Source organism: Phycomyces blakesleeanus (assembly GCF_001638985.1).
Source record: "Phycomyces blakesleeanus NRRL 1555(-) unplaced genomic scaffold PHYBLscaffold_18, whole genome shotgun sequence".
Taxonomy (NCBI): Eukaryota; Fungi; Mucoromycota; class Mucoromycetes; order Mucorales; family Phycomycetaceae; genus Phycomyces; species Phycomyces blakesleeanus.
Genome location: NW_017265151.1, coordinates 1018972 through 1042830, shown reverse-complemented (window position 1 = coordinate 1042830; position 23859 = coordinate 1018972). Strand labels below are relative to the sequence as shown.

The 23859-nt window shown below is 37.7% G+C and overlaps 8 protein-coding genes across 8 annotated transcripts; 3 read left to right on the top strand and 5 right to left on the bottom strand.

Annotated features, from left to right (window-relative positions):
- Positions 1-180: 180 nt before the first annotated feature.
- On the bottom strand, positions 181-3690 carry PHYBLDRAFT_171432 (hypothetical protein; the record flags this gene model as incomplete). Its single annotated transcript, XM_018436596.1, has 9 exons — positions 181-474; positions 521-808; positions 871-906; positions 1137-1276; positions 1343-1549; positions 1697-1794; positions 2001-2133; positions 2217-2904; positions 3535-3690. 9 exons carry the CDS (start codon positions 3688-3690, stop codon positions 181-183), a joined length of 2040 nt encoding a protein of 679 aa, XP_018288726.1.
- Positions 3691-3897: 207 nt separating this feature from the next.
- Positions 3898-7038, bottom strand: PHYBLDRAFT_171431 (C2H2-type zinc finger transcription factor; the record flags this gene model as incomplete). Its single annotated transcript, XM_018436595.1, has 2 exons — positions 3898-6128; positions 6234-7038. 2 exons carry the CDS (start codon positions 7036-7038, stop codon positions 3898-3900), a joined length of 3036 nt encoding a protein of 1011 aa, XP_018288725.1.
- A 1482-nt stretch (positions 7039-8520) lies between these two features.
- On the bottom strand, positions 8521-9090 carry PHYBLDRAFT_159581 (hypothetical protein; the record flags this gene model as incomplete). Its single annotated transcript, XM_018434011.1, has 1 exon — positions 8521-9090. A coding segment is annotated over one exon (570 nt), but the record flags the coding sequence as incomplete, so codon positions are not given.
- Positions 9091-9313: 223 nt separating this feature from the next.
- Positions 9314-10835, top strand: PHYBLDRAFT_126467 (hypothetical protein). The gene is made up of 7 exons (XM_018429105.1): positions 9314-9465; positions 9547-9586; positions 9651-9742; positions 9818-9969; positions 10031-10222; positions 10309-10435; positions 10518-10835. The coding sequence occupies exons 1-7, from the start codon at positions 9347-9349 to the stop codon at positions 10744-10746; spliced, it is 951 nt and encodes a 316-aa protein (XP_018288723.1). The 5' UTR covers positions 9314-9346; the 3' UTR covers positions 10747-10835.
- Positions 10836-10905: 70 nt separating this feature from the next.
- Positions 10906-11528, bottom strand: PHYBLDRAFT_171428 (hypothetical protein; the record flags this gene model as incomplete). The annotated part of the gene is made up of 3 exons (XM_018436594.1): positions 10906-11065; positions 11207-11397; positions 11511-11528. The coding sequence occupies 3 exons, from the start codon at positions 11526-11528 to the stop codon at positions 10906-10908; spliced, it is 369 nt and encodes a 122-aa protein (XP_018288722.1).
- A 1498-nt stretch (positions 11529-13026) lies between these two features.
- PHYBLDRAFT_103735 (helix-loop-helix DNA-binding domain-containing transcription factor) lies at positions 13027-13359 on the top strand (the record flags this gene model as incomplete). Its single annotated transcript, XM_018427785.1, has 1 exon — positions 13027-13359. A coding segment is annotated over one exon (333 nt), but the record flags the coding sequence as incomplete, so codon positions are not given.
- Positions 13360-13767: 408 nt separating this feature from the next.
- On the bottom strand, positions 13768-17664 carry PHYBLDRAFT_69480 (hypothetical protein; the record flags this gene model as incomplete). Its single annotated transcript, XM_018442099.1, has 16 exons — positions 13768-13876; positions 13951-13997; positions 14073-14340; positions 14388-14491; positions 14579-14758; positions 14834-14952; positions 15041-15649; positions 15719-15805; positions 15953-16034; positions 16141-16311; positions 16379-16443; positions 16521-16701; positions 16844-16955; positions 17043-17194; positions 17343-17466; positions 17588-17664. 16 exons carry the CDS (start codon positions 17662-17664, stop codon positions 13768-13770), a joined length of 2487 nt encoding a protein of 828 aa, XP_018288720.1.
- Positions 17665-18119: 455 nt separating this feature from the next.
- On the top strand, positions 18120-21312 carry PHYBLDRAFT_171425 (hypothetical protein; the record flags this gene model as incomplete). Its single annotated transcript, XM_018436593.1, has 4 exons — positions 18120-18715; positions 18805-20098; positions 20155-20856; positions 20920-21312. The coding sequence occupies 4 exons, from the start codon at positions 18120-18122 to the stop codon at positions 21310-21312; spliced, it is 2985 nt and encodes a 994-aa protein (XP_018288719.1).
- Between the last annotated feature and the right edge of the window lie 2547 nt (positions 21313-23859).

Genomic DNA, 23859 nt, shown 5'->3' with positions numbered 1-23859 from the left:
TGAGGATATGTATTTAGGTTATTAATACGGCGAGATTACTACATTAAAATGAACGAGAACTTAGAGGAGATCACTACTAATCTAGCTGCGGTTTCTCTTTCAGACGATACGAAAAGAAAGGATATGTATTGACCTGAGCGAATACGCCGCTTTATTTAAATTTCGCAGGAAGAAGGGGTGTCAATTCCTATAGCTACAAAGATATGCATAATCTTGATATTCACTACACCCATGACAGAGATTGTCCCTAGAATGATGTGAGATACTGCACGAGTCGATGGTGTAGTAAACATGACTGAAGTTCCTTTTGCAGATCTTCCCGTCAAAGGTCTTTATTTTGATATCGAATGCAACCTCATTAAAGAAGACGTTACTTAGATAATCCATATCTGTCTGAGATATTTCTCGACCCACCATTTCCTCTTGATGCGTGGTTTTTACAGAGTCTTTAGCCACAGGACGACAAGTGATCTGCTTGACTTTCAAGTTGTATTGATCTTTTATGAAAGTGCCTACGTACTTGAGACTCTTTCAAGCTGAAATCCTCGCATTTTGCGGTAAGGATATAAACGACATTCGTTCTTGTTACTTGAGGTTGCTCATTGAAAAGATGAATCAGGGAATACTTATGCTCTTCATGTAGTTGAGATTCACCACGATTGGCTTTGTTCATAAACTTGCCGTATATATCCCATTCTGGATCATCGTCCATTCGCTTTACCCATCCCTGAGCTGTTCTTATGTTGATTCCTGCTCGTTCTGAAGCAGGATTGGAAAGCAACATGGCTCGCTCAAGAAAAACGTACAGCTTTTATATATTTGCTCAGATCCAAGTTTTTGGAAGGAAAAACCTGTCATGATAACATCTACTTTTTCCGGATCATGATCATTTTGTTCAAAAATTAACTATTGTGTACGCTATATAATTATTTATTATCAAAGGTATAGCAGCGTTTTATTACCACATAAATGCGTGTTGTAGATATTTACAACTATTTAAAAGCAATTGATGAACGTAACTTTTTTGGTTTCTTTAAATTCAAAATATTACGAGTAGTTTGTTGTTGAATAGACATTCTCTTCCTTGATTCCTTGTGAATTCTGTTTGCTAAGACACAGTTTTCTTGGTAACAAACCATTATTTTTATTTCATCAAAACGCATGACGAACTGGGGTAATTCAGATATAGATTTCGGGACATTAAAAGAGTATAGTTCTGTAAGCAAATTGAGTCCAGTGGCTTCAAGAGAGAACAGATAAATTGTAACGTAATATCCTTTATCATAAAAAAAGGAATAGTAAACAAAATTGTAGAAAAATTGGTATTTGACTTCAGGCTTACCTACTTCTTGCACAGCAATCATTGACTTCACATCTTTTTTGTCAAGAGTGTCTTTACAGAAATTTACTAATCTCAAAAGGTCCTCATGTGTCTTCAATGTGTCAGAACGACTTTTACCGAGCTTCATCTCAACATATTCAGTAGAAAACGTTATCCTCCGTTGTTCTAATTCAAACACATTAGCATCAGGTCTTAGAGATTCAGTATCTTCAACACCAGTGTTAAGTCTAATTTGGGAAATAAATCGTCAATAAATGGTGTATAAAAAGCATCGGATTTTCAATTACCATCGAAACAATCTGTACTTCTCGACATCATGAAATATAGGATTTAGAATTGGATCAAGAAAAGTACCAGTAAGCTCTGCTTCTCTTATATCATCCTCAAGTCGTTCTTGATTTGGTAGTTTATTTAGGTTATTAGATGTAATAATTGAGTATATCAAACGAATTCTAAGAATTAGTTTTATTTGATCAGTTATTAATTGATTAAAATATCGATCCTTTTGTAATCATTGTTGGCAAATTTGGCAATATCATTTATTCGTTCTTCTTAGGGAGGTTTATGCAATTTTGCTTTATCAATCTCTTTTACAATGTACTAATATGGACAGATATGTCTTAAAAATTTTCTGAAGCTTCATTTTGGGGAACCTTACGGACAGCCTGGCAGGACAGCCTGGACAGCATGTACCCTAAGTTTAGGGGGACGGCATTTCTTGGTGAGGGCCAACATTTTTATTCTACCGGACCACAAATAGTGGCCTTTTTGCCGGCACGGAATAAGTCTATCTAGTTCCTGATAATATATAATATTCGTATAAAGACTTTCTTGTGCTTTTCAAAAAAAAAGGAGGCGGGTGGGGGTTACTTACCAGCTGGTGCTGTCGAACTCTGGGAATATGTAGGTGAAAGAAAGAAAGACATGATACGCGTAAGCAGATCAATAAATAGTAAGATATCAAACAAGATTGGATCACAATCTAATGACAGCAACTCCTTATAGTCCTTTGCATAACTGGTTACCGATATAGTGTATTTGCGATTAGCTCTTTTTTCTTTGTTGTCAAGTCTATATTTAGGGTTACTAATTGAATATACAGAATTTGCTTTTCGTATGAGACAGCATCTTATTATTAAGTTGCTCAAATACATGCTGTGGCTCTTAAAATAATGAAAGTTAGGTGCCTGGCGAGAGATTAATGAATACAAAGTGTAGGGACAAAGTAGTAAAGCTAATGCATACAATGAATATATTGTATTTCTTTGAGGGCACACCGTTTTGCCCTGAAGGATTAGAGAAAGACGCCAGTCTCCGGACATGTAGTCAGAATTGATTAGTCCGGTTAGATAGAAATATTGTACCCCACCGGGAAACGTGGTTACCGTAAGATTGATACAAAGTCTGACCCCAGCCCAAAAATATGTATATCCATTAAACTCCTTATTATGAGTGATATCGCATACTTTCAGGCTGTCCAGGCTGTCCAGGCTGTCCGTAAGGTTTCCCTTCATTTTCATATTGGAGTGTACGTTATGGTCGTGAAATGTAATGAAGCTAAACTAACGAACATTGATTCGTATTAATGGTTAAGTTAATAGTTTGATAATGCTTGATCAAACAATTGGCATAAGCTATATTATTAACTGCAGATTCTGTAATAGAGCGCGTAATATATATAATTTAAATAGTTAAATTTTAAAGAATGACATAGAAGAAGTCATGCTAATATAGTATTTACATCTTTAAAAGTATATTTTTAACATATTTTATTTCTATATCTTCCTTTGAATATATCGTTATCTTAGCAGTTCAAAAAAATAGGAAATTATTGGCTAAAAGTGCTTTGTAAAACCCGAATTGGGCTTACAAAGTCTTTTTTAGAAGTATGAAACAAACTATTCTTTTTTAGACAAAAAAATTTCCTTTTTAATTTTGATACAAAATTTGCACAAACCTCCCTATTATTATTTTTCTTATTCGAAATTTTGACAAAGTTGTTTTATATGCTGAAAATCGTTGCCTTTGCCGAATTTTAACAGAATTATTTTTTTATTGCTCAATACAACCTCCGAATTTTCTTAATCAATACTTTGTCTTACTTCAACAGCTTTTTGTTTTGATTAAAAAGGTTTGAAGTAGGACCAAACCTTTTTTCCTCCTTTATTTGGAAGAAAAAATATTCAACTTACGAAATTGCACAAAGAAAAATTCTCTAGGCCAATCATATTTCTTGAGTACCATACGCTACCATATTTAGCTTCTAATTTCTGTGGTGGTGATATGGTGCAACTATCACCACGGGAGATTTTCGATATCAAATTTGGAAATATTTTACTTACATACATTTTGATTGGTCTATATAACCCAGATTAATCGGGATATCGAATTTGACCCATTTTATGAGACTTGTCAACTACATAAGGCAATTTTAAAAGGGCAAGTATCCATAAATGGACCCTCTCAATATTTTGGCAAAACCGAAAAATGACTTGGTGAAAATCACAATTTTTTTTTATTGAATAATTTTTTTTATTAATAAAGATAAAAAAAAATTAATACTGTCGATTCGAAAACAAGGAAACAAAGAACCAGTAGGAGCCAAATTTACTGAGATTGATGACAAGCTTGTTGTTAAATTCTGTGTGCATATCAAGCTTACATACAATCTTCAGCTGATCGAGTGTAGTAGATGCATCATTGGAAACCTTTTGCGCGAGGAGGTAGTTGTTAACTTGAGCGTGGGGACTACTCTCAACTCGATAGTGTTCTACTCTCAAAGAGGAGACCTTTCCAATAAATGGATGGGCATGTTGGTCTCTACTCTCCTTGAGCATGAACACCACAAAGGTATTGTCACAGAGTGCTTTTGCTGTAATGTCATCAGTGTCGTTATTATCAGCAAAGTCTCTTGATCCACTAAACAGGATATTCTTAACATTGTCGTTAAAGTTTTCTTTAAGAAATTCTGCCGTGGAATTACCATACTTCTCTCTCATTTTGTCTTTGCTCACCCATGAACCACCATCAATGATGTGTCTCATTGCAGATTGCTTGGCGAACTTGAGACATACATCTCTTGAGGTGTTTAACCTATTGGTATGCATTAGGTGTTCACGGATGTGTTTGTTAAACTGCTCACCTTTTTCGGTCTCGTAGTGTAGAGCAGTTCCAAATCTTCGTAGATCGTCGGGCAGATGTGTGAGCAGGTGAACCTTGGGCTTCGAGGAATACGGATTATGTCCTTCGATTTCACAGGTAATGACATAATGATGCAGTTCTTGGATAAGGCTTGTAACTGCCTTTTCAACTTCGTCGATGTACATATTATAATCATACCTTACTGCTCTAACAAACACCAAGGAGCAAAGACGGCCAAGACGGACAAAAGATGGAGTTATGAGAGAGAGTATACTATCATTTGCAAATTCTGTAACTAAGATAGCGGGTAGAATTTGCAGAAGAACTTTGTAATCCCTCCCAAGGAATGAGCCACAGTGTCGTAACTCTCGAGTGAACTTTCTTGACATTCCTTGAGAGTTTTCATAATCCTTGAGGGCTTTGGACAATCTAGCCATTTGGTTAGGATTTTTCTTTAGTACAACCTTTACCAAATCATTGACTAGATACTTAGCAACTCCAAGAAGTATGTTATGCAGAACTTCAACTGGAGTATCTGTCGATGGATCGAATGACTGTAGTTCCAACAATGCATCTGTTGCCCTATTTGCGAAGCATAGGTCGCTTGCTGTCAGAGCATTTCCAGTCAAAGGAGCATCTGGAATAGTCGATCCACGTCCCGAGGTAGACGCAGCAGCAAGATAGTGTGCCTTTGTTCTTGCTGTGTGTCTACCAGTATAATACGAAGAGCTTTGGAGGTTGGGCATGGATCTTTGTAAACGGACATAACATTTGCGGCATGGGTACAGACTTGTCGGCGCGCGCAAACCACATAGTTCAGAATGGCATGGAGTGTCTGCCTCGATCCAAAGGAGTGGTGATGCTACTAAGACGTTTTCGTTGTCTTTGGCAGAGAACATCACCAGTCCGTTTTCGAGCCTTTTGAAATCTTCAACGATTTTAGGCAACAAGGACATCCCACTTGCCCCCTTTTTCTTGGGAATAGCAGAGAGAAAGTGGATGTTTTCAATTGAAGACCTCTCTTCGTAGGAGAGAGCAGCAAACTTCATTGACCAGCTTTCGTACGGGTTATATTGCTTTGATCGGTTTCCGGAGGTGTCGTCGGTGAAGAGTATAATGGGCGATATCCTCACCTTGTAAAACAACTTTGGATCGATCGGCTTTCCGGTTTCGTCTAGTACGTGCCGTTTTAAGAAATGAGGCTCTTCCAGCAAGGACTTGTGCCTGGGAATCAAATGAAAGACTTTCCCAGGTGAGACGCTGTAGCATAGGGCAACATCAACAGGGGTCGAGTCAACACCGAGAAGAGTTTCAAGCTTTATGCTAGTAGATTCAACTTCGATGCCAATGAACTGACCGCCTTCCAGAATATAAACCATGTAGCCTTGAACAAAAACGGCTGAGTTATCCATGGTATGGAATGATTCTACTAGGAAACGGGCTGGAGTGGAACCATTCATAAAGTTAACAATATCACCAGACCAAAAATCTACGCCGTTGTGGGTGAACATAGGTTGTTGATAGTACCAATGTGTTCTCCACTTTTCGCCTTGTTGTAGACAAATGGACTGGTTAGGAGTGCGGTCAGGGAGGGAAAACATGTTTCTTGCTTTCTTGGGGTTGGCAGCAAGAAACCGGACGTGGTCTGAAGGCAAGTTGATATAAGCAGACGTGGTATTGTTTTTCGGCAACTAGATATCGACTTTTGTGGATGGAAATACAGGAATCTTGGACTTTTTCCTGGTCTGACAGTTCAAGAGGGCATCCAAACGAGGTAACTTGAACGGGGACTTCTTTCGGATAGCTTCCTCGTGAAGCTTAAGGACAAGACTTATGGTAAACAGGATCTTTTTCAAGATCCTGCGAGATACCATGTCTTTATCGCCATCAACAAAGGCAAGCAGTACCATAGACTGGAGATCCGGGAACGGGTGGGTGTCTGATGTATACTGGTTCCATGTCGTATGCGATCCAGTTGCTTCTCTCAGTAAATCGAGATCTGCATCCAACGATGAGCTGGTATTGGATGCAGAAGACAACATACTATTTCTTATATGCATGTATAGGTGGTTACCTGGACTTGGACTTTCAAAGGGGCTGGTGTCCTCATCCATCTCGATAATACTTTCACCGGCATCGAGTTCAATCTCGCTAACATTATCGTCGCCATCGCTGTTCATGTCGTCAACATCGCTGCTGTCGTCATCCTCCAAATCGGATTCAACGTGTAGGTCTTCGTTAACGGAATCGTCATTGTGATCAGGGGCGGTCGGCTCGGCAGTGTTCGTGGTCTGTCTTTGTGACGCTAAATTTCTATCGGCATATTGAGGGCTAATATCGTTAGCAATATGAGTTGCTAACTTATGATATTTGGTAAGGTGGCGTCGTAGATTCCATACGCGATCGAAATCTTTTCCACAAAGTGAGCAGGTCTTTCCGATATCGTCAAAGGCAAAATTGTGTTGACCTGGTCCTTTGGGAGCAGAAACTACCACCCTAGAATTTTTTGGGTAATTAATAATACGCTGCATCACAGAGCTTTCGTGATGTAACATATTGTCTAACGTGATAAAGGAGTATAGACGACCACCATATATTTATTTATTTCTGCATCTTGAAACAACAAGTCGATTTCTTTCAGGAACCAATGAAAAGTGTTATTCATGTAACCAGTAATAAGCGTATAATGGTCTTCAAAAACCAATGAAATTCATTAATTTGTTACAGTTTGACACAAAAAATAAACATTGAGTGCCTTTTTTTGTTTCATACAATTTTTTTCATTTTTCTAAAGATCAGGCAACAAATGGCACATGATCATGCTACTCATTAGCTAATTATACTACAGATCAACTCTGATCCTCTCACATGATTAAGATCTTAAAAGGTATTGCTAATGATGTGATTCTATTACGAGTTCTGATTAATAAAATCTAATTGAAGTATAATAGGGCATGTGAATTCTTGACATAAAAAGGTATGTAAAAAATCTTGCTCGTATACTGATTTTATCCATACTAACATAAACATATGTCTTCTTCTTTTTTGCTTTGTTTTTTTTTGTTTTTGTTTTTGTTTTAGATTCAATTAATATGTGGTAAGTCATCTAAAACATAGTAATCTTCATCAAAAGTCCATGTACTAATGACCTTTGTTTTTTTTGCAGGTTTGACATTTTCGCTCAGATTTGAAACGTGTCCTTCCAATAGCTTCTTTGCTTTTATTTTAAAAGCATTAATATGGTTTTTGCTTTCAAACATGCAATTGGGTTTTTCAAAATTCTACTTGCTTTTGTTTCTGGAAACATTTTCAGAATAGCTATTAAATATTTCTAGCTGCTAGTGCAAGCATACCTACCCTACAGTAGCAGCTACTGCAGGGTAGGTATGGGAAGCCTAAAATTATCTACCCCCAATATTTTCAACCCATAAAAATAAATAAAATCGTATTTTACCAGCCAATTTTTTTTTTTTGCGATCCCATTTATCAATTTTGCGATTCTTTCGGACCTGAAACTTCAATGAAAAAGCTATTCCCAAAATGGTAACATAAACTCACGGGCTGAATTACAAAATTGTTACACGAAAAAATCTGCCGTGGTGATATATGCCACGAAAAGGTCAAGAAGTTTTGGGGGCAGCTGTTTGTGACCTTTATCTTCTATACTACTTTAACCACTTTCTTATATATATTATCTTACTGGAATTTGATCAACTTGTATTAAAGCTTAACTCCACCATCTATTATATGTGATGCCCTTTAATATTATTGGCCATCTTAAAATCTGCTATTTTATTTCCGTGATATACCACTTCTTTTGATCATTATTCGAGAAAAGAATTTTTTGTTTGTTTGTATGGAGCTGTGACAGGTTCAGATTTATTAAAGTTCTCTGAATGAGTAGGGCAAAAGAGAAAATTACAACATTTGTTTTGAGGGTTTATGGGGGTTATTTGATGTTTTTGGCTTTTTGGTTTTTGACTTGTTTTTGTGTGATTTAAACTTTTTTTTTTTTTTGTTAAAATGTTAATGTGGTGTTATGCGAGGGAAGAGTCAGCGGAGTCAAGCTCGAGCTCTGAGCAGATGCGGGAGATTGATTTCCTAGCAGTGGCAAGAACCAAGGAAGGTAAAAAAGGAGCAGACTTAAAGTGGAGTGCCCAATGGTGGTCCCAGATAGCAAGGATGGTCAGTCCGAAAACCGAGGCGGCTGGAATACTGGGGTTCAGCGTGGGAGGGAAGAGAAAGGATGTGAATGCCGAGGAAAGTGCAGAAGGTGGTGGGACGGTGCCGAAAAATTCTAACCAAATGCCTAACCACACCGCAGATTTCAAAGGACAAGAAAGAAGAAAATGCTCTTGCGTCTCGATTGACATCTGGCAGATATTGCAGAGAGGTGAAGAAACAGTGAAGGGCATAATGTGGTGCAGAAGAGCTCGGCAAGATAGTTTGTTGTGTAAGCCGCGAAACCAAACATTACGGGCCCGGTGAGGAAGTGCGAAAGACCAGAAAGAGTGCAGTTGGCGAGAGCTAAGATGGGGGCTAAGTGGTTGAGCATTAGCATGATGATGAGAACAGGTCAGCCAGTAAGAGCGCGTGGACAAGCGTGACTAAGGTTTGCCGAGGACCAATTCGAGAAAAGAAAATTCACCTATGGTCTAATGCTGATCAATTATTACACCCAGTGTCGTAATATTCTAAATTCGGGTCATTTGTAAGAGATTATTCATAAGAACTCCACTCGCTGACAAAGACCGATTTCTTTCGGCGTCCATATATAAAAACACGCGCCCAAGTCTATTTTTCTTTTATTTCATGCTCTCTTGCAAACTTTCTGCTATTCCACGCATAACATCTATTCGCTTAATGTCTACTAAACCAGCTATTCTCAACTGGGCCTCGAAAGATGGCGAGTTCAAGAGACAGCAATCTGTATTCCGTAATCACATTGAGGCTGATAAGAACGCGACTTTTGCAGCTGAAAAGTAAATTCATTTACTTTGACTTCTTCTTTTTCTCTCTTACGTGGATTTCTCTTTGTTAACACGTATACACCTTTTTATCAGAGATCGTTATCACCTCTACGTGTCATGGGCTTGTCCTTGGGTAAGTTTTTTGCTAACTTGAAAAAAATAAAAAACAGATTATTTATGCATGTTATTATCGCCAGGCACACAGAACAGCAATAGTTCGCAAACTCAAAGGCCTTGAAGATATCATCAGCATTTCTGCAGTACATTACCTGTTAGGGGAGAAGGGGTGGTAAGTGGGACAAAAGTGTATTAAGAGTACAAAAGTAGTTAATGTATTTTTTTTTGCTTTTTGGAATTTTTAAAGGAAATTCGCAAGTGCTGAAGAGTGTCCAGGTGCTATTCCAGACACAGTCAACAATGCACAGTTTATTCGCGAGATTTACTTCAAGGCCAACCCAGACTATGAAGGTCGCTTCACCGTACCTGTTCTGTGGGACAAGAAACATAATACTATCGGTAGGTTGTTGTGGTTTGTGTATAAGGGCCAAAAGAACTTATTTGCGTGTGTGTTTGGTAGTCAACAATGAAAGTTCAGAGATTATCAGAATGTTCAATACTGCCTTTAATCACTTTTTGCCCGCTGAAAAGGCCAAGTTGAACTATTATCCTGAAGAACTCCAGAGTGATATTGATAGTACCAATGAATGGGTTTATGACACAGTTAACAACGGCGTGTATAAGTCCGGATTCGCTACTACCCAGACCGCATGTAAGTACATAAGTTACCTTGTCGTTATTTTATTTTTTCATCTCTCTTTAGTATCAAAAAAAAATGCTTACGACCTTGTTTTCTAGATGAGAACCATGTATTCCCTCTCTTCAAATCTCTTGATCGACTAGAGAAAATCTTGTCTGAGAATAAGTTTTTGGTAAAAAATACCTTTACCGAAGCAGACATTCGCCTGTGGACCACTATAATCAGGTAAGATAAGAGTTACAAAAGCAAGAAAACAACCAAGTACTATATAATATATCAAAGCTTAAATAAATATTTGACATTTTAGATTCGATCCTGTCTACCATGGGCACTTTAAGTGTAACATCAAATCTATTCAGCACGACTACCCGCACATTTTGGCGTGGGCCCGTCGCATCTATCAAATGGAAGGAGTCTCTGACACAGTGAACATGGTTCATATCAAACGTCATTACTACATGTCACACCTTCAGATTAATCCTACCGGGATAGTTCCAGTCGGAAATGGACCTGACCTTACAATAGTTCCCTCATAAAAGCAAATATATACGCATATGTATATACAAACACACAAAACCATTAAAAACTACAATGAAATAAAGCATTTTTTGATTTTTTTGACGGGTATTGATTTCATTTTTCGAATGGCTTGAGATTATATGTATGAAGTAAAATAAAAAAAAGTATGTATATTCTTAAACTTCCAACTGTCCTTCGAGCTCATCCATCTCTGCCTTGGAAGCCAAGTACTTCTCCTCAATATCATCACACTTCTTGTCCCAGATCTTAATCTCCTGCTCAAGCTTGACTGCCTTCTTGTCGAGTTGCTCAACACGCAAATCTGCCTCACGGTAGCTAAAGGAAGGAAGGAAGGAAGAAGAATAAAAAAGGGTTTGGTCAGTACCTTTTGAAAGAAGAAGATTCGTGACTAGTAGGAACTCCTGACAAGTCTTTGGGTTTGATTTCTTTTTATATCACTAATCTCTTTTAGCTTACTTTTTGGTGGTATCTTTGAGGTCATCTTCAGCCTTCTCGAGCTGTTCCTCAAGAACCTTGACACGGTTCTGCAACTCAGTCACTTGGTTATCCTTCTGCTCATGCTCTTCCTCGAGGAGCTTGACCTTTTCATCGAGATCATCTGCGCGCTTGGTGGCAGTATCGAGCTCAGCGTGAATGCTAGTAAGTTTCTATTTGAAATTTAACAGAAATACGTGGTGTTTTAGTTGTTATTTCCTTTGAATTTGCGGTAATCCCAGTACATAATGTATATGTAAAATATCGCCCATAGCTCAAATTTTACCTCTCTGAATTTGTCCATGATGTGATGTGATGTGATGTGATGAAGGAAAAAAGGCTGACGGTCAAAAGCACACCAGCTAGTTTTATAGCACAGGGCTGGACACGCATGCGGAGAGCGGAGTGGTCAGGGAATGTGACCATTTCCTATTTTAGTCATCCGCCACACCGTAGTTTTTTGAAAAGAAACATCCACATGGCAAGGTCCGGCTTTCAAGTCTGGCAAGTAAAAAAGAGGAGCCAAACACATTATATTTATCACCAAGGGAATCCTTAAAATCAATGACTGCGAAAAACCATTGTCCTTATTACAATTAGTATTCTCAAAACTGTCTATTCTTCTTTTAACGCGTTTCTTAGGCTGTCTCTTTTTTATTTGCTTTGCTTTGCTTTGCTTTGGTTGTTTCTCAGTTTGACTGTAAACAAGACAAGATCATGCCGAGTCAGTGTAACGGTTACCAATCTCAACTTGAGGCTGCCGAGACCTGTATCTACGCGTGTGTATGCCTTCTTACTATATAAACAAAGCATATAAAAATATATGCTATTTCTTTTTATTTTAGATAATAGGGGGAGTTCCGGGTATATTATTGTAGTAACCCCCTTTGTCTTGGCATCTAGACACTTCTTTATCAAATTTCAACAGGCTTAGCTGTAACTTGTCGAATATCTATTTATTCCAGATGATATGATTGGATAAGTTAAATAATAAAACCCCGCATGCAAGGTGTAAATAGTTGTGTGATGACGCAGACAAGAACACCAGTGGGCGCAGTCAATTCCATCCCAACAAGCTTCCCTTCTCAAAGTCAGGTGAGTAAAGGGTCAAAAACGTCACAAAGTCACGAGAAGCAAAGAGGTAGAAAAAGAAGTCGGAGGGTCTGAAGAACCGACACGCAAAAAAAGGGGTGGGGAAGCCATTGGCGATGCGCACGTACACGAGGATGCTAATGTTCAATGTGTCAGGCCGTCATTCTCTCTTTTTTTCTAGACCGAGAAATTAGTTTAATACTTTGTAACCTTGCATAAAGATATCATCATGGACCAAAAGACAGACCACGAACAAAACGTATGAGTACCTCTATTTGCTTATGACTTAGTGCTTTATATTAATTGGCAATTAATTGACTCTCATGTGATGTTCAGGTAGATAGAAAGGATAAAGCCAAGTCCAAGGTATCGCCTGATTACCCCGCGGCCGTCACTTCACACATTTGGTAAAACAGACTTGGTACCATTACGCTGAAAAGGAATTTGGTAACTGACAGACAGTTTGCAAATCAAATCCATTGCAATCCAGGCCAGGAATGACACCATCACAGTCAGCTTCACTCGAGGCACTGCATCAATCGATACAGAATGCTGGAATGAACCCACTTAGCGCGCTCACGGCAGTTGCTCAACAGCACCAGCAACATCAGCACCAAGAGCACTCATCTCAAGAGCAAGCATCCCATACTCAACAGTCGCCACAACCAAATTCTTCCCGAACAGATCGTGATGTCAATCAAGACGACTCAAAGCCACCAGTTGGCTCTGACGAGTGGCATCGGATTCGTCGTGAGAACCACAAGCAGGTCGAACGACGTCGTCGCGAAACTATCAATGACGGTATAAACGAGATTGCTCGAATTGTACCTGGCTGCGAGAAGAACAAAGGATCGATTCTTCAAAGGGCAGCAGCCTATATTCGTCAGCTTAAAGAGAATGAAGCATCTACTCTCGAAAAATGGACGCTTGAGAAGCTTCTCACAGACCAAGCTATTAACGAGCTAAATCGCCAGGTTGAGGTACTCAAAGTTGAGCTTGATAGAACTAGACAAGACCTTAGTCGTCAAAATGAAGTTCTCAAGGCCGAGCTTGAGCGGTCTCACCAAGAACAACAGTACATTAAACGTGAATATGAAGCACTTGAAGCCAACACAAACAAGCGACAAAAGAGCGACATTTTTGGACTTCCCAAGGATCGCAATGATTCTCCTCGTCTAGCACACGCACAAGTGGAAAAAAAGAGCCAGTAAATCAAGCAAGAATAAGAAGAATTCATTTCCATCGTTTTCTTCTTGTATTAGTACCTGGCATCTTTATCTTTCTCACTCACTCACTCACCCACTCACCCACTCGCATTAAAGCAAGAATCACGCCAAACCAAAGCCTTGTCACTTATTGTCTCTTTCTCTCTCTTTTCTTTTCTTTCTCTTTCAATTCCTTTTTTATTTTCTCATAACATATATATTAAACATCTTATTTACAAATGGCAGTTACATTGGCCGGGTTCGTTTATGGAAAGCTTGGGAGCTAGAAGAGTGCATGTCATCATCTACATCTCTAGAGGAACGCTTAGTAGAAAATGACTGGGTTCCATGGTGGCTAATATATAAATATATTAATAAGAAAAAGCTGGTGAACAAAATGATTTCAATTTTAACTATACTCGTACTTACGCTTGCATTGAAAATCCATCAAACATACTATCGTCCATAAACTTGGACTTTAGACGCAATTGTGTTAGCGTCAATTATATATTATTATTATTCTTATTATTTCGTTTTGTTTTTTGGATTACCTCTTTAATTCGTGTAATGTGTTCTGCCAAACGAGAAAGGTTGAAATGAGAAGCGATCTTAATCGCAGCATCAATTGATCGTGCTGAGCTAAGAGCAGACGAAAGATCCAGGACTCTGTCATGTTTCTCTGCCTTACATGCCAATTGAATTAATTGGAGCAATGTTTTATCCATCTCAAGATCCATCTTCTTGATAGCGTTTTCATCACCACCATCCAGTATGATTTCTTCTTTCTCATGAGTTGCGATTATCTTAGTACGCAAGAACCTAATGATTTGTGTTATTTTAATTGCTTACACATCAATAGTACTAACTTTTCTTCCAATCGGCCAGTCTCTGTATCCAGCTGAGTAGTTGGCATCATGAGTTCAGCACTATTGACCTGAGGACGAGGGAAATAAGGAAACATATTCTTGCCCTAAAGAAAACAAACCAATTTATATATATTAATTATACGATGTTGCAAACTAACATGTTTTTTGTTATTTTTGCTATGATATATTACCCTAAGTATCAAACACATCAACTCTTCTTTCAGCAATCCAATAGGCCAGTATCTTTCTGTTCGTTCACGCCTGACTGCAGTTGCAGGACCATCAAATACAGGCACCCAAAGAGCTTGACCCAAGCGTCTAGGTTGATGGAGTATAAACACGACACCAGCAGAGTCGCATACTGCTGGTTGCTACAACCACAAAAAGAAGAAGAAAAAAGCTACAATCAGTACTATGAAAACCCACGGATAATTTTATGATCTTACCAAGTTCTCAGAGAATCCGGCCCAAGTCAATTTCTTTTTTGAATTAAGAGGTAAAGAACCAACTTGAATTGTCTCAAAGGTATCAGTGTTCATAAGACGATATTCGATATGATGAATATCTAACAAAAAGAAACAAATTAGCCCAAAGCTCAGTCACGATCGACTTTTCAAGCTGTTCTTCTTATGCTTATCCTTTCTTTCACATACTGTTTGCGCTTTGGTTAGGTGAGTGCATTAACATTAGCATATCAGCAGAGGCTACTGAAGACACAACTTGCTTAAGGTGGAACAAATGAGTTTGAGTACCAGAAAGCGAAAAGATACGGACAAATCCAGCGGTAGTGGTTGCAATCACAGAGAAATCGTTGATTGCCACAGTCTCTATTTCTTCTCCATCCGGAAGAGGGACTGTCCACTCTAGTCTGTTGGCACCTTTATCTAAAGGTCTATAATGAACTGTCGAAGGTACCCTCTTCTCTTCATCATTATCCTCCTCATCATCATCGTCTTCTTTTTCATCTTTGCGGCTTTTGGAGCCAAAAGCAGCTCCCTTTCTACCCAAGGCTGCAATATGGTGATGGTCAAAGTCGCGGAAATGAAAGTTCTTGTGATCAGTCAAATCATGGAACTCTACATTTACAATCGAATATGCGCCATGGAAAATAGTATATATAACACCAAACATGTCGAACGCCAGATAGCGCCTATCGCCAACTTCTGGTACATTGTCCTTATTACCACTAGTTTTATGGAATGGTGTTTCTCCAGGATGTACGATTGGATGGGGCGTGAAATCAACACGAGGAGCTCTTGGAGCTTTACTTGATAATTAGTAAAGCCCTCTCTTTCTCTCTTTCACACACACACACACATATATATATATACCTTCGGGTCGTTTTCTTAATGGCTCTAGTTTCTTTTGAACCATTTCTTTTTCAGCATTATGTTCTGTGTATCCCGCTCCATCATCGTCTACCACAAAATCATCAGCAGTATCGAGCAGGTCCATCATATCGATATCGTCATTGTCATTATCGTCGTCGTCAGCAACATCATCGTCATTAAACAATTTTTCCAAGGCTTCTTCTATTCCGGTAGGATTCTCGGATACAAATAAACCGTTTTTCTTGGGAGGTCCACGTATGTTGGGGTTGACGGTACCAGCATTATCCACTGTCAAAACTTGGCCGTATTTATCTGCCTAGCCAAGGATAATAAATAAATAAAACATTATATAAATTAATACATATAATACACAAGAACTAAAGAGAAATCCCACCAAATTATTATCTTATATCCTTATTTACCAAACTCAATTCGTTTTTAGTAGGGCTCCATTCCAAACAGGACGGCTCCATTGATACCGTGTATTTTGTGATGACCTTTAGTGTGCTAACGTCCCAAATAATAATCTGACAATCGGCAGAGCTAGTGGCAATACAGTCCCCAACTTTGGACCATGTAAGGCATGTAACAGGCTATGATGGTGATAAATACAATTTCAGGAACCATATCATTTTTGAAACAAGAGTACTAAAGCTTTACCTCGACATGAGCACCTGATAAAACACCCTTTTGTTTCCAAGTAGTTCGCTCATAGATAATTACATCTATCCATTAAAAAATAGTTAGTTAGTCTTTCTTTCTTTCTGTCCATTTATACAAGTCATTTAACATAAACTCTTACCGCAGTCTTTTCCAGGAGCAGCAAAGTAAGAGCCATCCAGACTCCATGCAAGGATACCGTTCATAGTGTCATCTTCATGAGTTGGCTTCACAGCACCAGGATAATGCTTAATACATTTTGGTTCTGATGTTTCTGGACTTATATCCCAAACACGCAAATCACCTTCGCATCCTAGAGACAACTATCAAAGAAAACACATACACATACACACACACATACACACACACACACATATATATATATATATATATATCAGTACATATGCTTACACGTGCACAACATTATCTCGGCTTCTATGCATTATTATTTTCTGAATGGTTTACCAATAAAGTGCCTCTGGGATCAAATATTATACATTTAACACCTTTGGTATGACCACGAATATTAACAGTGCGGGAGATATCTGTCAAAAGAACCATCCGAATAGCATTTTCACTAGTTTTTTTTTTTTTTAAAAAAAATCAATGCCTCTTTGAGATTTTACATAATTCTTGTGTGTATTCGATAACACTAAGCTCTTACTCTGTTGCCACAGCCAGCTTAGTTCCACTGACATTAAAGGCAAGACATCTAACCGGTACGGTGCTACGGAAAAGTGGTTTCAGGATCTTATTGGTTTTCGCATCTCCCAAGATAACTTGACCCTTCTCTCCAGATGCAGCAAAATGGTCTTTCTATTATAATATATACATATATATTTACGGGTAAAGCTTAATATTTATTTCTCTATATTTCTCTTTGTCTATCTTGTGCATAATAGACATAGTTTTCTTTGTCATCTGTTTTTTTTTAAATATATATATATATATATATCTGTCTTACGTTGGCTACTACTGTCTCAAGGTTGCCTGAGATATAATTGATCTCAATTGGGTCACCATAACGTTCTTCTGGAGATGTCTTGAAGATACGAATTGTGCTGTCTGATCCAACCGAGACAAATTCGCTTTATTTTGTTTTATTTCGTATAATGAAAAGAATTGTTGATTATTTAATTGTCGCTTGTCATTGATGAGTTGTCATGAATTTATTTATTGAACTTTTTTTTTAAAGTGTTGGAAGCTCACCTTCCATCCGCTTTGTATGCAAGCGATGTATATCCAGGATCATGTGCATCCCGAGGAACAATGTCTAAATTACTCATTTGGATCAACTAATTTCTTTCTCTAAAAGTAACAGGATAGAATCTATATATACATATATATATATTTCTGCTTCTTTCAATTCCCTAGTATGGTCATAAAAAAATCGCGTTCTGGATATGTGACTTCTAAACCAAACATTTGGTACAATTTCACTTGTAACCTCATACAGGAACAAGAATACATATAAAATAAAATAAAATAAAATAAAAATAGACTGTAACATAGGATGACTGGAAAAACCAATTTACCTAGTTTCGTCAATTTGACAGCATTAGGTCCTACGTCAAGATATAAGTTACTGATTCGGATTAAATATAAATTTTCCTTTTTGATAAAAGCAAAATAAAACTTAATTTTGTAAAATGTATATAAAGCGTCTACGATTCGAACAAAATAAAGAAATGAATCAGAAGAACCCAAGAAACCATTCTTTTTAAAATTAACTGCTTGTCTCATGTTGGGGATGAAGTTGGTCCAATCGACCAAATCGCTGTTTGTTGGAAAAAAAGAACTTTGGAAGAAAATAATCAAATGCACTATAGCCTATGAAATTGGAACTATCCTGGTACTCATTCCACGAGTCAGCCCTCATTTAGGGGCCGTACCTTACCTATTACCTCTCGGTACTCTATTCTTCAACCCAAGTGGAACTACCGGTAATCAATGTATTGAAATGCTTCTCAACATCGGAATGATGATCATTCCTGCGATCTGGTCTGCCGTTCTGGTTTATCTTTGCACACTCTATAACAGAGCTCGCCTAAATGGCCACGAAGAACTATACAGCAATGGTGCAGGCGTGATAGCCGGTATAGGATTTGGTATCAGTATGATGGGTGTTGCATACTATCGTCTCAAGTATCCACGGCTATATATCCCGGCCTTTCAAGGATTTACCACCCCGATGTTTGCATTGACAAAAGGGATTTACGAAACCTCTTTTAATATAATGTCTATTGTCGGTATCTTTTATCCTATAATTATGGGAGGTGCCCTAGCTCTGCTTATCAACATTGTTCTCTGGCCTGCAACAGCATCAAAATCGTTTGAGTAAGTTGATAGATTTCTTTCTTTCTTTTGCGGCATATTTAATCATTAACGGCATTAAAACCTGTTATATTATTGTTACCAATTCACAGAACATCTCTTGAAGACGTCCTGTGTTCGATTAATCAGATTCTTGATTTTGTACACACTGATATGTTAAAGAATGACGACACAGGAATCATGGCAGGTGATCTAGAGCTGGCCAGAAAACTTTCGACAATGAGTAGCAAACTTCAAGCAGAGATGACAAAAATGAATAAAGCCTGGTCCGAAGCAAAGTACGAGGTAGTCGTATCTCACTTCTACCCTCGATGGTATAAAGAGACAGTTCATTCCGTCGAAGCCCTTTGTCAAAACATGCTAGGTTTCTCATTAGCAATCGAAAAAGAAGCCCGGATTATGTTGGATATCAAGATTTCCCGTCAACTGGAAGAGTCCTACAGAGGTATAGACGACGAGAAAATAGCTGAATATAATACTCTACGCCAACGTCAGCCTGGAGTCAATAATTTGAATGCTTACTCTACTCATATGACGAACTCATTATCTGCATCCCACCCGATCAAGTACCTTCATATCATACATCTTCAAAATCTAATCCAGCCAGAACTCAAGCAATTTCTTCGGGCGTGCAAAAATATTATGGAAGACATCAGAGTTAAGATGGCAGAGCGCAAGGCTATACCAGGATATCGTACACAATCAAAGAACTCTCTATCTGCACGCACTTCGCCAGAATTCCTTCAAGGGACCGAAAGCGTTTGTAGTCTTGACAAAGCCTTGGGAGATATCAAGGCAACTTATATATTGTTACATCGCGAGTTCAAAGATCGCAGTATGACACCAATGGAAGAACATTACTTGGTATACACCATTGTATTTACTTTAATAGAATTTGGTAAAGAAATGAAAAATTTGGAAGTTTTTGTGGATGAACTACTGGGACACAGAAAACCGGGAAGCTGGTCTCGTTTATTTTTTCCGAGAGTTCCACTAAAAAAATGGCTTTCCAGGGGAGGCAATGACAACAAGGGTGAGCATGATCCAAGCGAACAGACTTTATTCAGCAAAGAGCTCGAGCGTGTAGAGACAAGGCCAGGGTTACGGTCAGAGGCCTCTAGTACTTCAGAACTTAGAGATACTTTAGATCTTACCAATCGAAGAGAATCGAACTCATCACTAGAGAGCAACTATGGAGATTTCGCAGATGAAGAATACCCACTTCAGAATGCACCTGGAAAGCATGTGTGGAATCAATGGTTGCGCTCGCTTTTTGATTTCTTTGAATCTGGACCTACACGCTACGCCATAAAATATGGCCTGGTCACTGAAATACTGGCTTTAATGGCATGGTTGCCAATACCAGGTGTTAACCAGCTTTATAATGTAGGCTACAGTTATTTTCTTACCAGTTAACATTAAACTGACATGACATATAAAAGGAAAACCACGGTCAATGGGCACTTTTATCGGCCATGGTAGTATTCAATTATACAGTAGGGTCAACAATGCAGCAGTGCTTTTATAGAATTATTGCCACTATTCTTGGGGCAGTCTGTGGATATATTGCTCTGTTGGCCGGAAATCGCAATGAGAACCCGTATGTTATTGCTGTCCTCGTGCTCGTCTTCCAAATTCCGCTTTGGTACTTCTTACTTGGATCAGCCTATCCGCGCATTGGTTTCATATCATTACTCACATTGAGCGTCATTGTGTCCACAGGGTATTCCAACAATACAAACGAGTCACTATTTGATCCGGTGTGGAAGAGAACTGTTACTTCTATTATTGCCGTTTTGGTTGTCATGATCGTTGATAATTTGTTCTGGCCTGTTTGGGCACGTGAAGTTATGCGCAAACAACTGGCTGCCCTCCTTAACGAGACGGGAATTCAGTACTCCAAAGTAGCTTCACTTGTGTGCCAAGAAAATACGTCTTCTTATCGCTACCAATCAACCCTGGCCGACACCACTACACAAAGCAAACGTCTTTGGGCACAACTTCAATCAGCGCGAGCAATGCTTCAGTTGTCTTGTACGGAGCCCCGAGTAAGCAAGGCTCCGTTCCCGATAGAATCTTATCAAAAGATTATCGAACATGAACAGAAGATACTCTACTGGATCAACCATATGATGAGAGCTCAAGTAAGTTGATTTTAGAAATGTGTTCTTGATCCAACAAAATAATCTCATTTTTTTTTCACACAGAAACTCATTAGACCTGAAGTACGAAAAGGGATAATGAATCCTATGAATCCTCATCGCAAGATAATGGCATCTATAGTCCATTTATATTTATTCACTCTTTCTGGATCTTTGGGTACAAAGTCAGCTTTGCCAGCTTCGCTTCCATCTGCAGAAGAAGCAAGACGGAAGTTACAACAGCGTCAGGCGGAACTGTGGAAGGAGCAGTATGATACACTTTATTCTATGGATACTCCAAAATCACATACTGAGTGTGATATGATGGTCTATTGGCATACATATGCAGCTGGATCTGTAGAAGTTGTAATGGAACAAGAAGCTATCGGTTCTGTGGTAGCGAAGCTGATGGGTCAGCACATATTCAGGGCAGCTACCAAGGATTGGATAGAAACATAATACTATAATAGTTAAGAAAAAAGAATAGATAAACTAATTGAGTATCTAAAAGACTATCTAATCAAACACTATACCATATACCTTTTACCCTTCATATTTAATTACCTTATCATATATAAACCCATTGTTTTTTCATATATAATTATTTTTTTAAAAAAAAGGTTGTGAGATTTGTATCACTTGAGGTACATCAAGCAATAATTACATAATTTGTGAACATGTTAAGCACACATTGTTTACTATCCATGGAAAGTAAATGGATTAGAGTGCGGGTGCTACGTGATACAGCTCGGTTACTCTAACCAACTTGGTTATTTTGACTATGTGATCATATACTATTCTGCTAAATTAATTGTATCAATGCTAAACATCCGTCTATGCAGTATATAATCTAGTTTTCAATTCATTGTAAAATAGATGACTACACATATTATAAAGCAAATGCCTTATAGACTCTTTAAAGCATCATTGTTTTCATATAGTTGGTCTGAACCCTGCCTTCGTTGGATTCCTTTGGTACACTAACCTAAACAAAATAAAGTTCGTTTACAGGAAGAGCTTCCGCGATATTGGAGTATATTTCGGTTGGGATTGTTACATCCAGTCATTAATGCGAATATGTTTACCCGTTTAAATGTAAACGGCTTATTATATTTATTATTATCTCTATCTTGTAGTTCGAATACTCCACTGGGTGTTCATCTCACCGTGTTCAAGACGATAGCAAGAATCAATTATACCCATTATATATGCATATATATTTATACAGCGAACGAAAAGTAATCTAATATTTTAAATACGAGAGGGAAGAGAAACCAAAAGGAAATGTCATTAAATATTGTTTATAAAGTGTGTACCCAACTTTAGCTCAGGAGTAAAATAAAAATATAATAGAATGCGAAGATTATGCCATGTACCTTAACATTTAAGAAGTCCAAATATTTACTCAGTACGGAATATGTCTATATTTGATTTCTTATGGACAGTTATTAGAGTGTTGTGTATCGTCAGACTACACCACACTTCATGTACATATTAATAATTACTGCTTTTTATTCTTGTCTCCATAAGAAGAAATTGGAAAGAGCCATATACACATACCAAAGTAATTCTTCTGATAGCTTCCTCTACGTATCTTAAAACTTTACATAATATTTTGAAACTATTGACTTTAATATATATATATATTTGTAAACGATATCTGCCTCTGAGAGTAAGAAGCTTTGTTGTATATTTTGTATGTGCTGTATAAAATTTGCAAAGGATTTTAATAATAAGAACCAATGTTATATCTATATAAGCAAAAGTCTATTGTATTTTTCAATTTTTTTATATTTTAAATACCCTTTTATCTACAAAAAATGTCTTGTCCTTAAAAAATGAGTCTCGTAGTAAGCCAATTTTTTGGTCAATTATTGTTTATTGATATTTATGAAAAAGAAAGATACAAATATGTATTGCTGTAATTTGTGAAGCTCCAATTCTATTGAATCCGAATATCACACGTCACTCATTGAAGAGGATGTATTTAATGCCAAAGAAGAAGAGATATTGATTTGTAGACAATCCTGCCAGTATTGGATGATTTACGATTTAACAAAAAAATATTAAAAATAATGTTTGAGATTTTCAGTTCTTGAAAAAACCAAAAACGGCCAAAACGGCCGTGCGTACCTCTTGTAGTGTAACTCCTTTAAATGGATTTTAAATAGGAGCCGTTTAAAAAAGCATAAATACTTGGATTTATATTCTCTTTTTAAAAAAATAATCGTTTAAAGAAGTTCGTTTTACTTTGGGCAGCAAACGGCCGTGTACGCTTTAGATACTATGCAATCACCAAATTACTCACACACTGAATATTTTCTTTCTCATAGAACCTTATAGAACAATAGACGTCACCTAAAAATAATAAGTCACGTATCCAATATCCTTCCTAACACTATGAGCCATTTTTGCGGTGACTTTTCTTTTTAGCCGCCTCGGTTTTCTCTCTCTGATGTGACTTTTTTATTTTACCCCCAAGGACTCTTTTTTTCATATGGCGTCACAATTTTAAAAGCCAATCAAAATGATTTAAAAGTCATTGACTCATTTTTCAAACACCAATCATTTTAATTTTCACGTTCCGTGACTTTCTTTCAATTGCAAAAGGTCGTACAAGAATTGAACCATTTTGTCTATAAAAAGGGGCCAAAAGTTTGCAAATTTTTCAGATCTTTATTGTGGCGGTTATCTACGTAGTCTGCTCATAGATGTGGCCTTAGTAAACCGGTCGAAAGACTTTCACAGTTGAAGACCTATAAACCAAACTATATAAACCACGCGATGTCTATGCAGGTGTAGAATGCTGATAACCTATCTGTTGCCCACTGCGAGTTTTTTGAAAATTTTCTCGTCCAACAGGGAGATCCCACATTCATCATTGGCTGGCCACCAATGGTAAATAAATTCAATAAAATAAATGAAAATGAACCAATCAAAATCTATATAAATTGATTTTCTCAAATCATTTTATATAGATTTTGATTTTTTTTTTGTTTTTTCAAT

What these genes read in the sequence shown, in the direction of transcription:
- PHYBLDRAFT_126467 (XM_018429105.1), top strand. Translation starts at nt 9,347, where the DNA reads ATGTCTACTAAACCAGCTATTCTCAACTGGGCCTCGAAAGATGGCGAG. An exon ending in CTGTTAGGGGAGAAGGGGTG is followed by an intron (nt 9,743 to 9,817) that starts GTAAGTGGGACA and finishes GAATTTTTAAAG; the next exon opens with GAAATTCGCAAGTGCTGAAG. An exon ending in CTGTGGACCACTATAATCAG is followed by an intron (nt 10,436 to 10,517) that starts GTAAGATAAGAG and finishes TTGACATTTTAG; the next exon opens with ATTCGATCCTGTCTACCATG.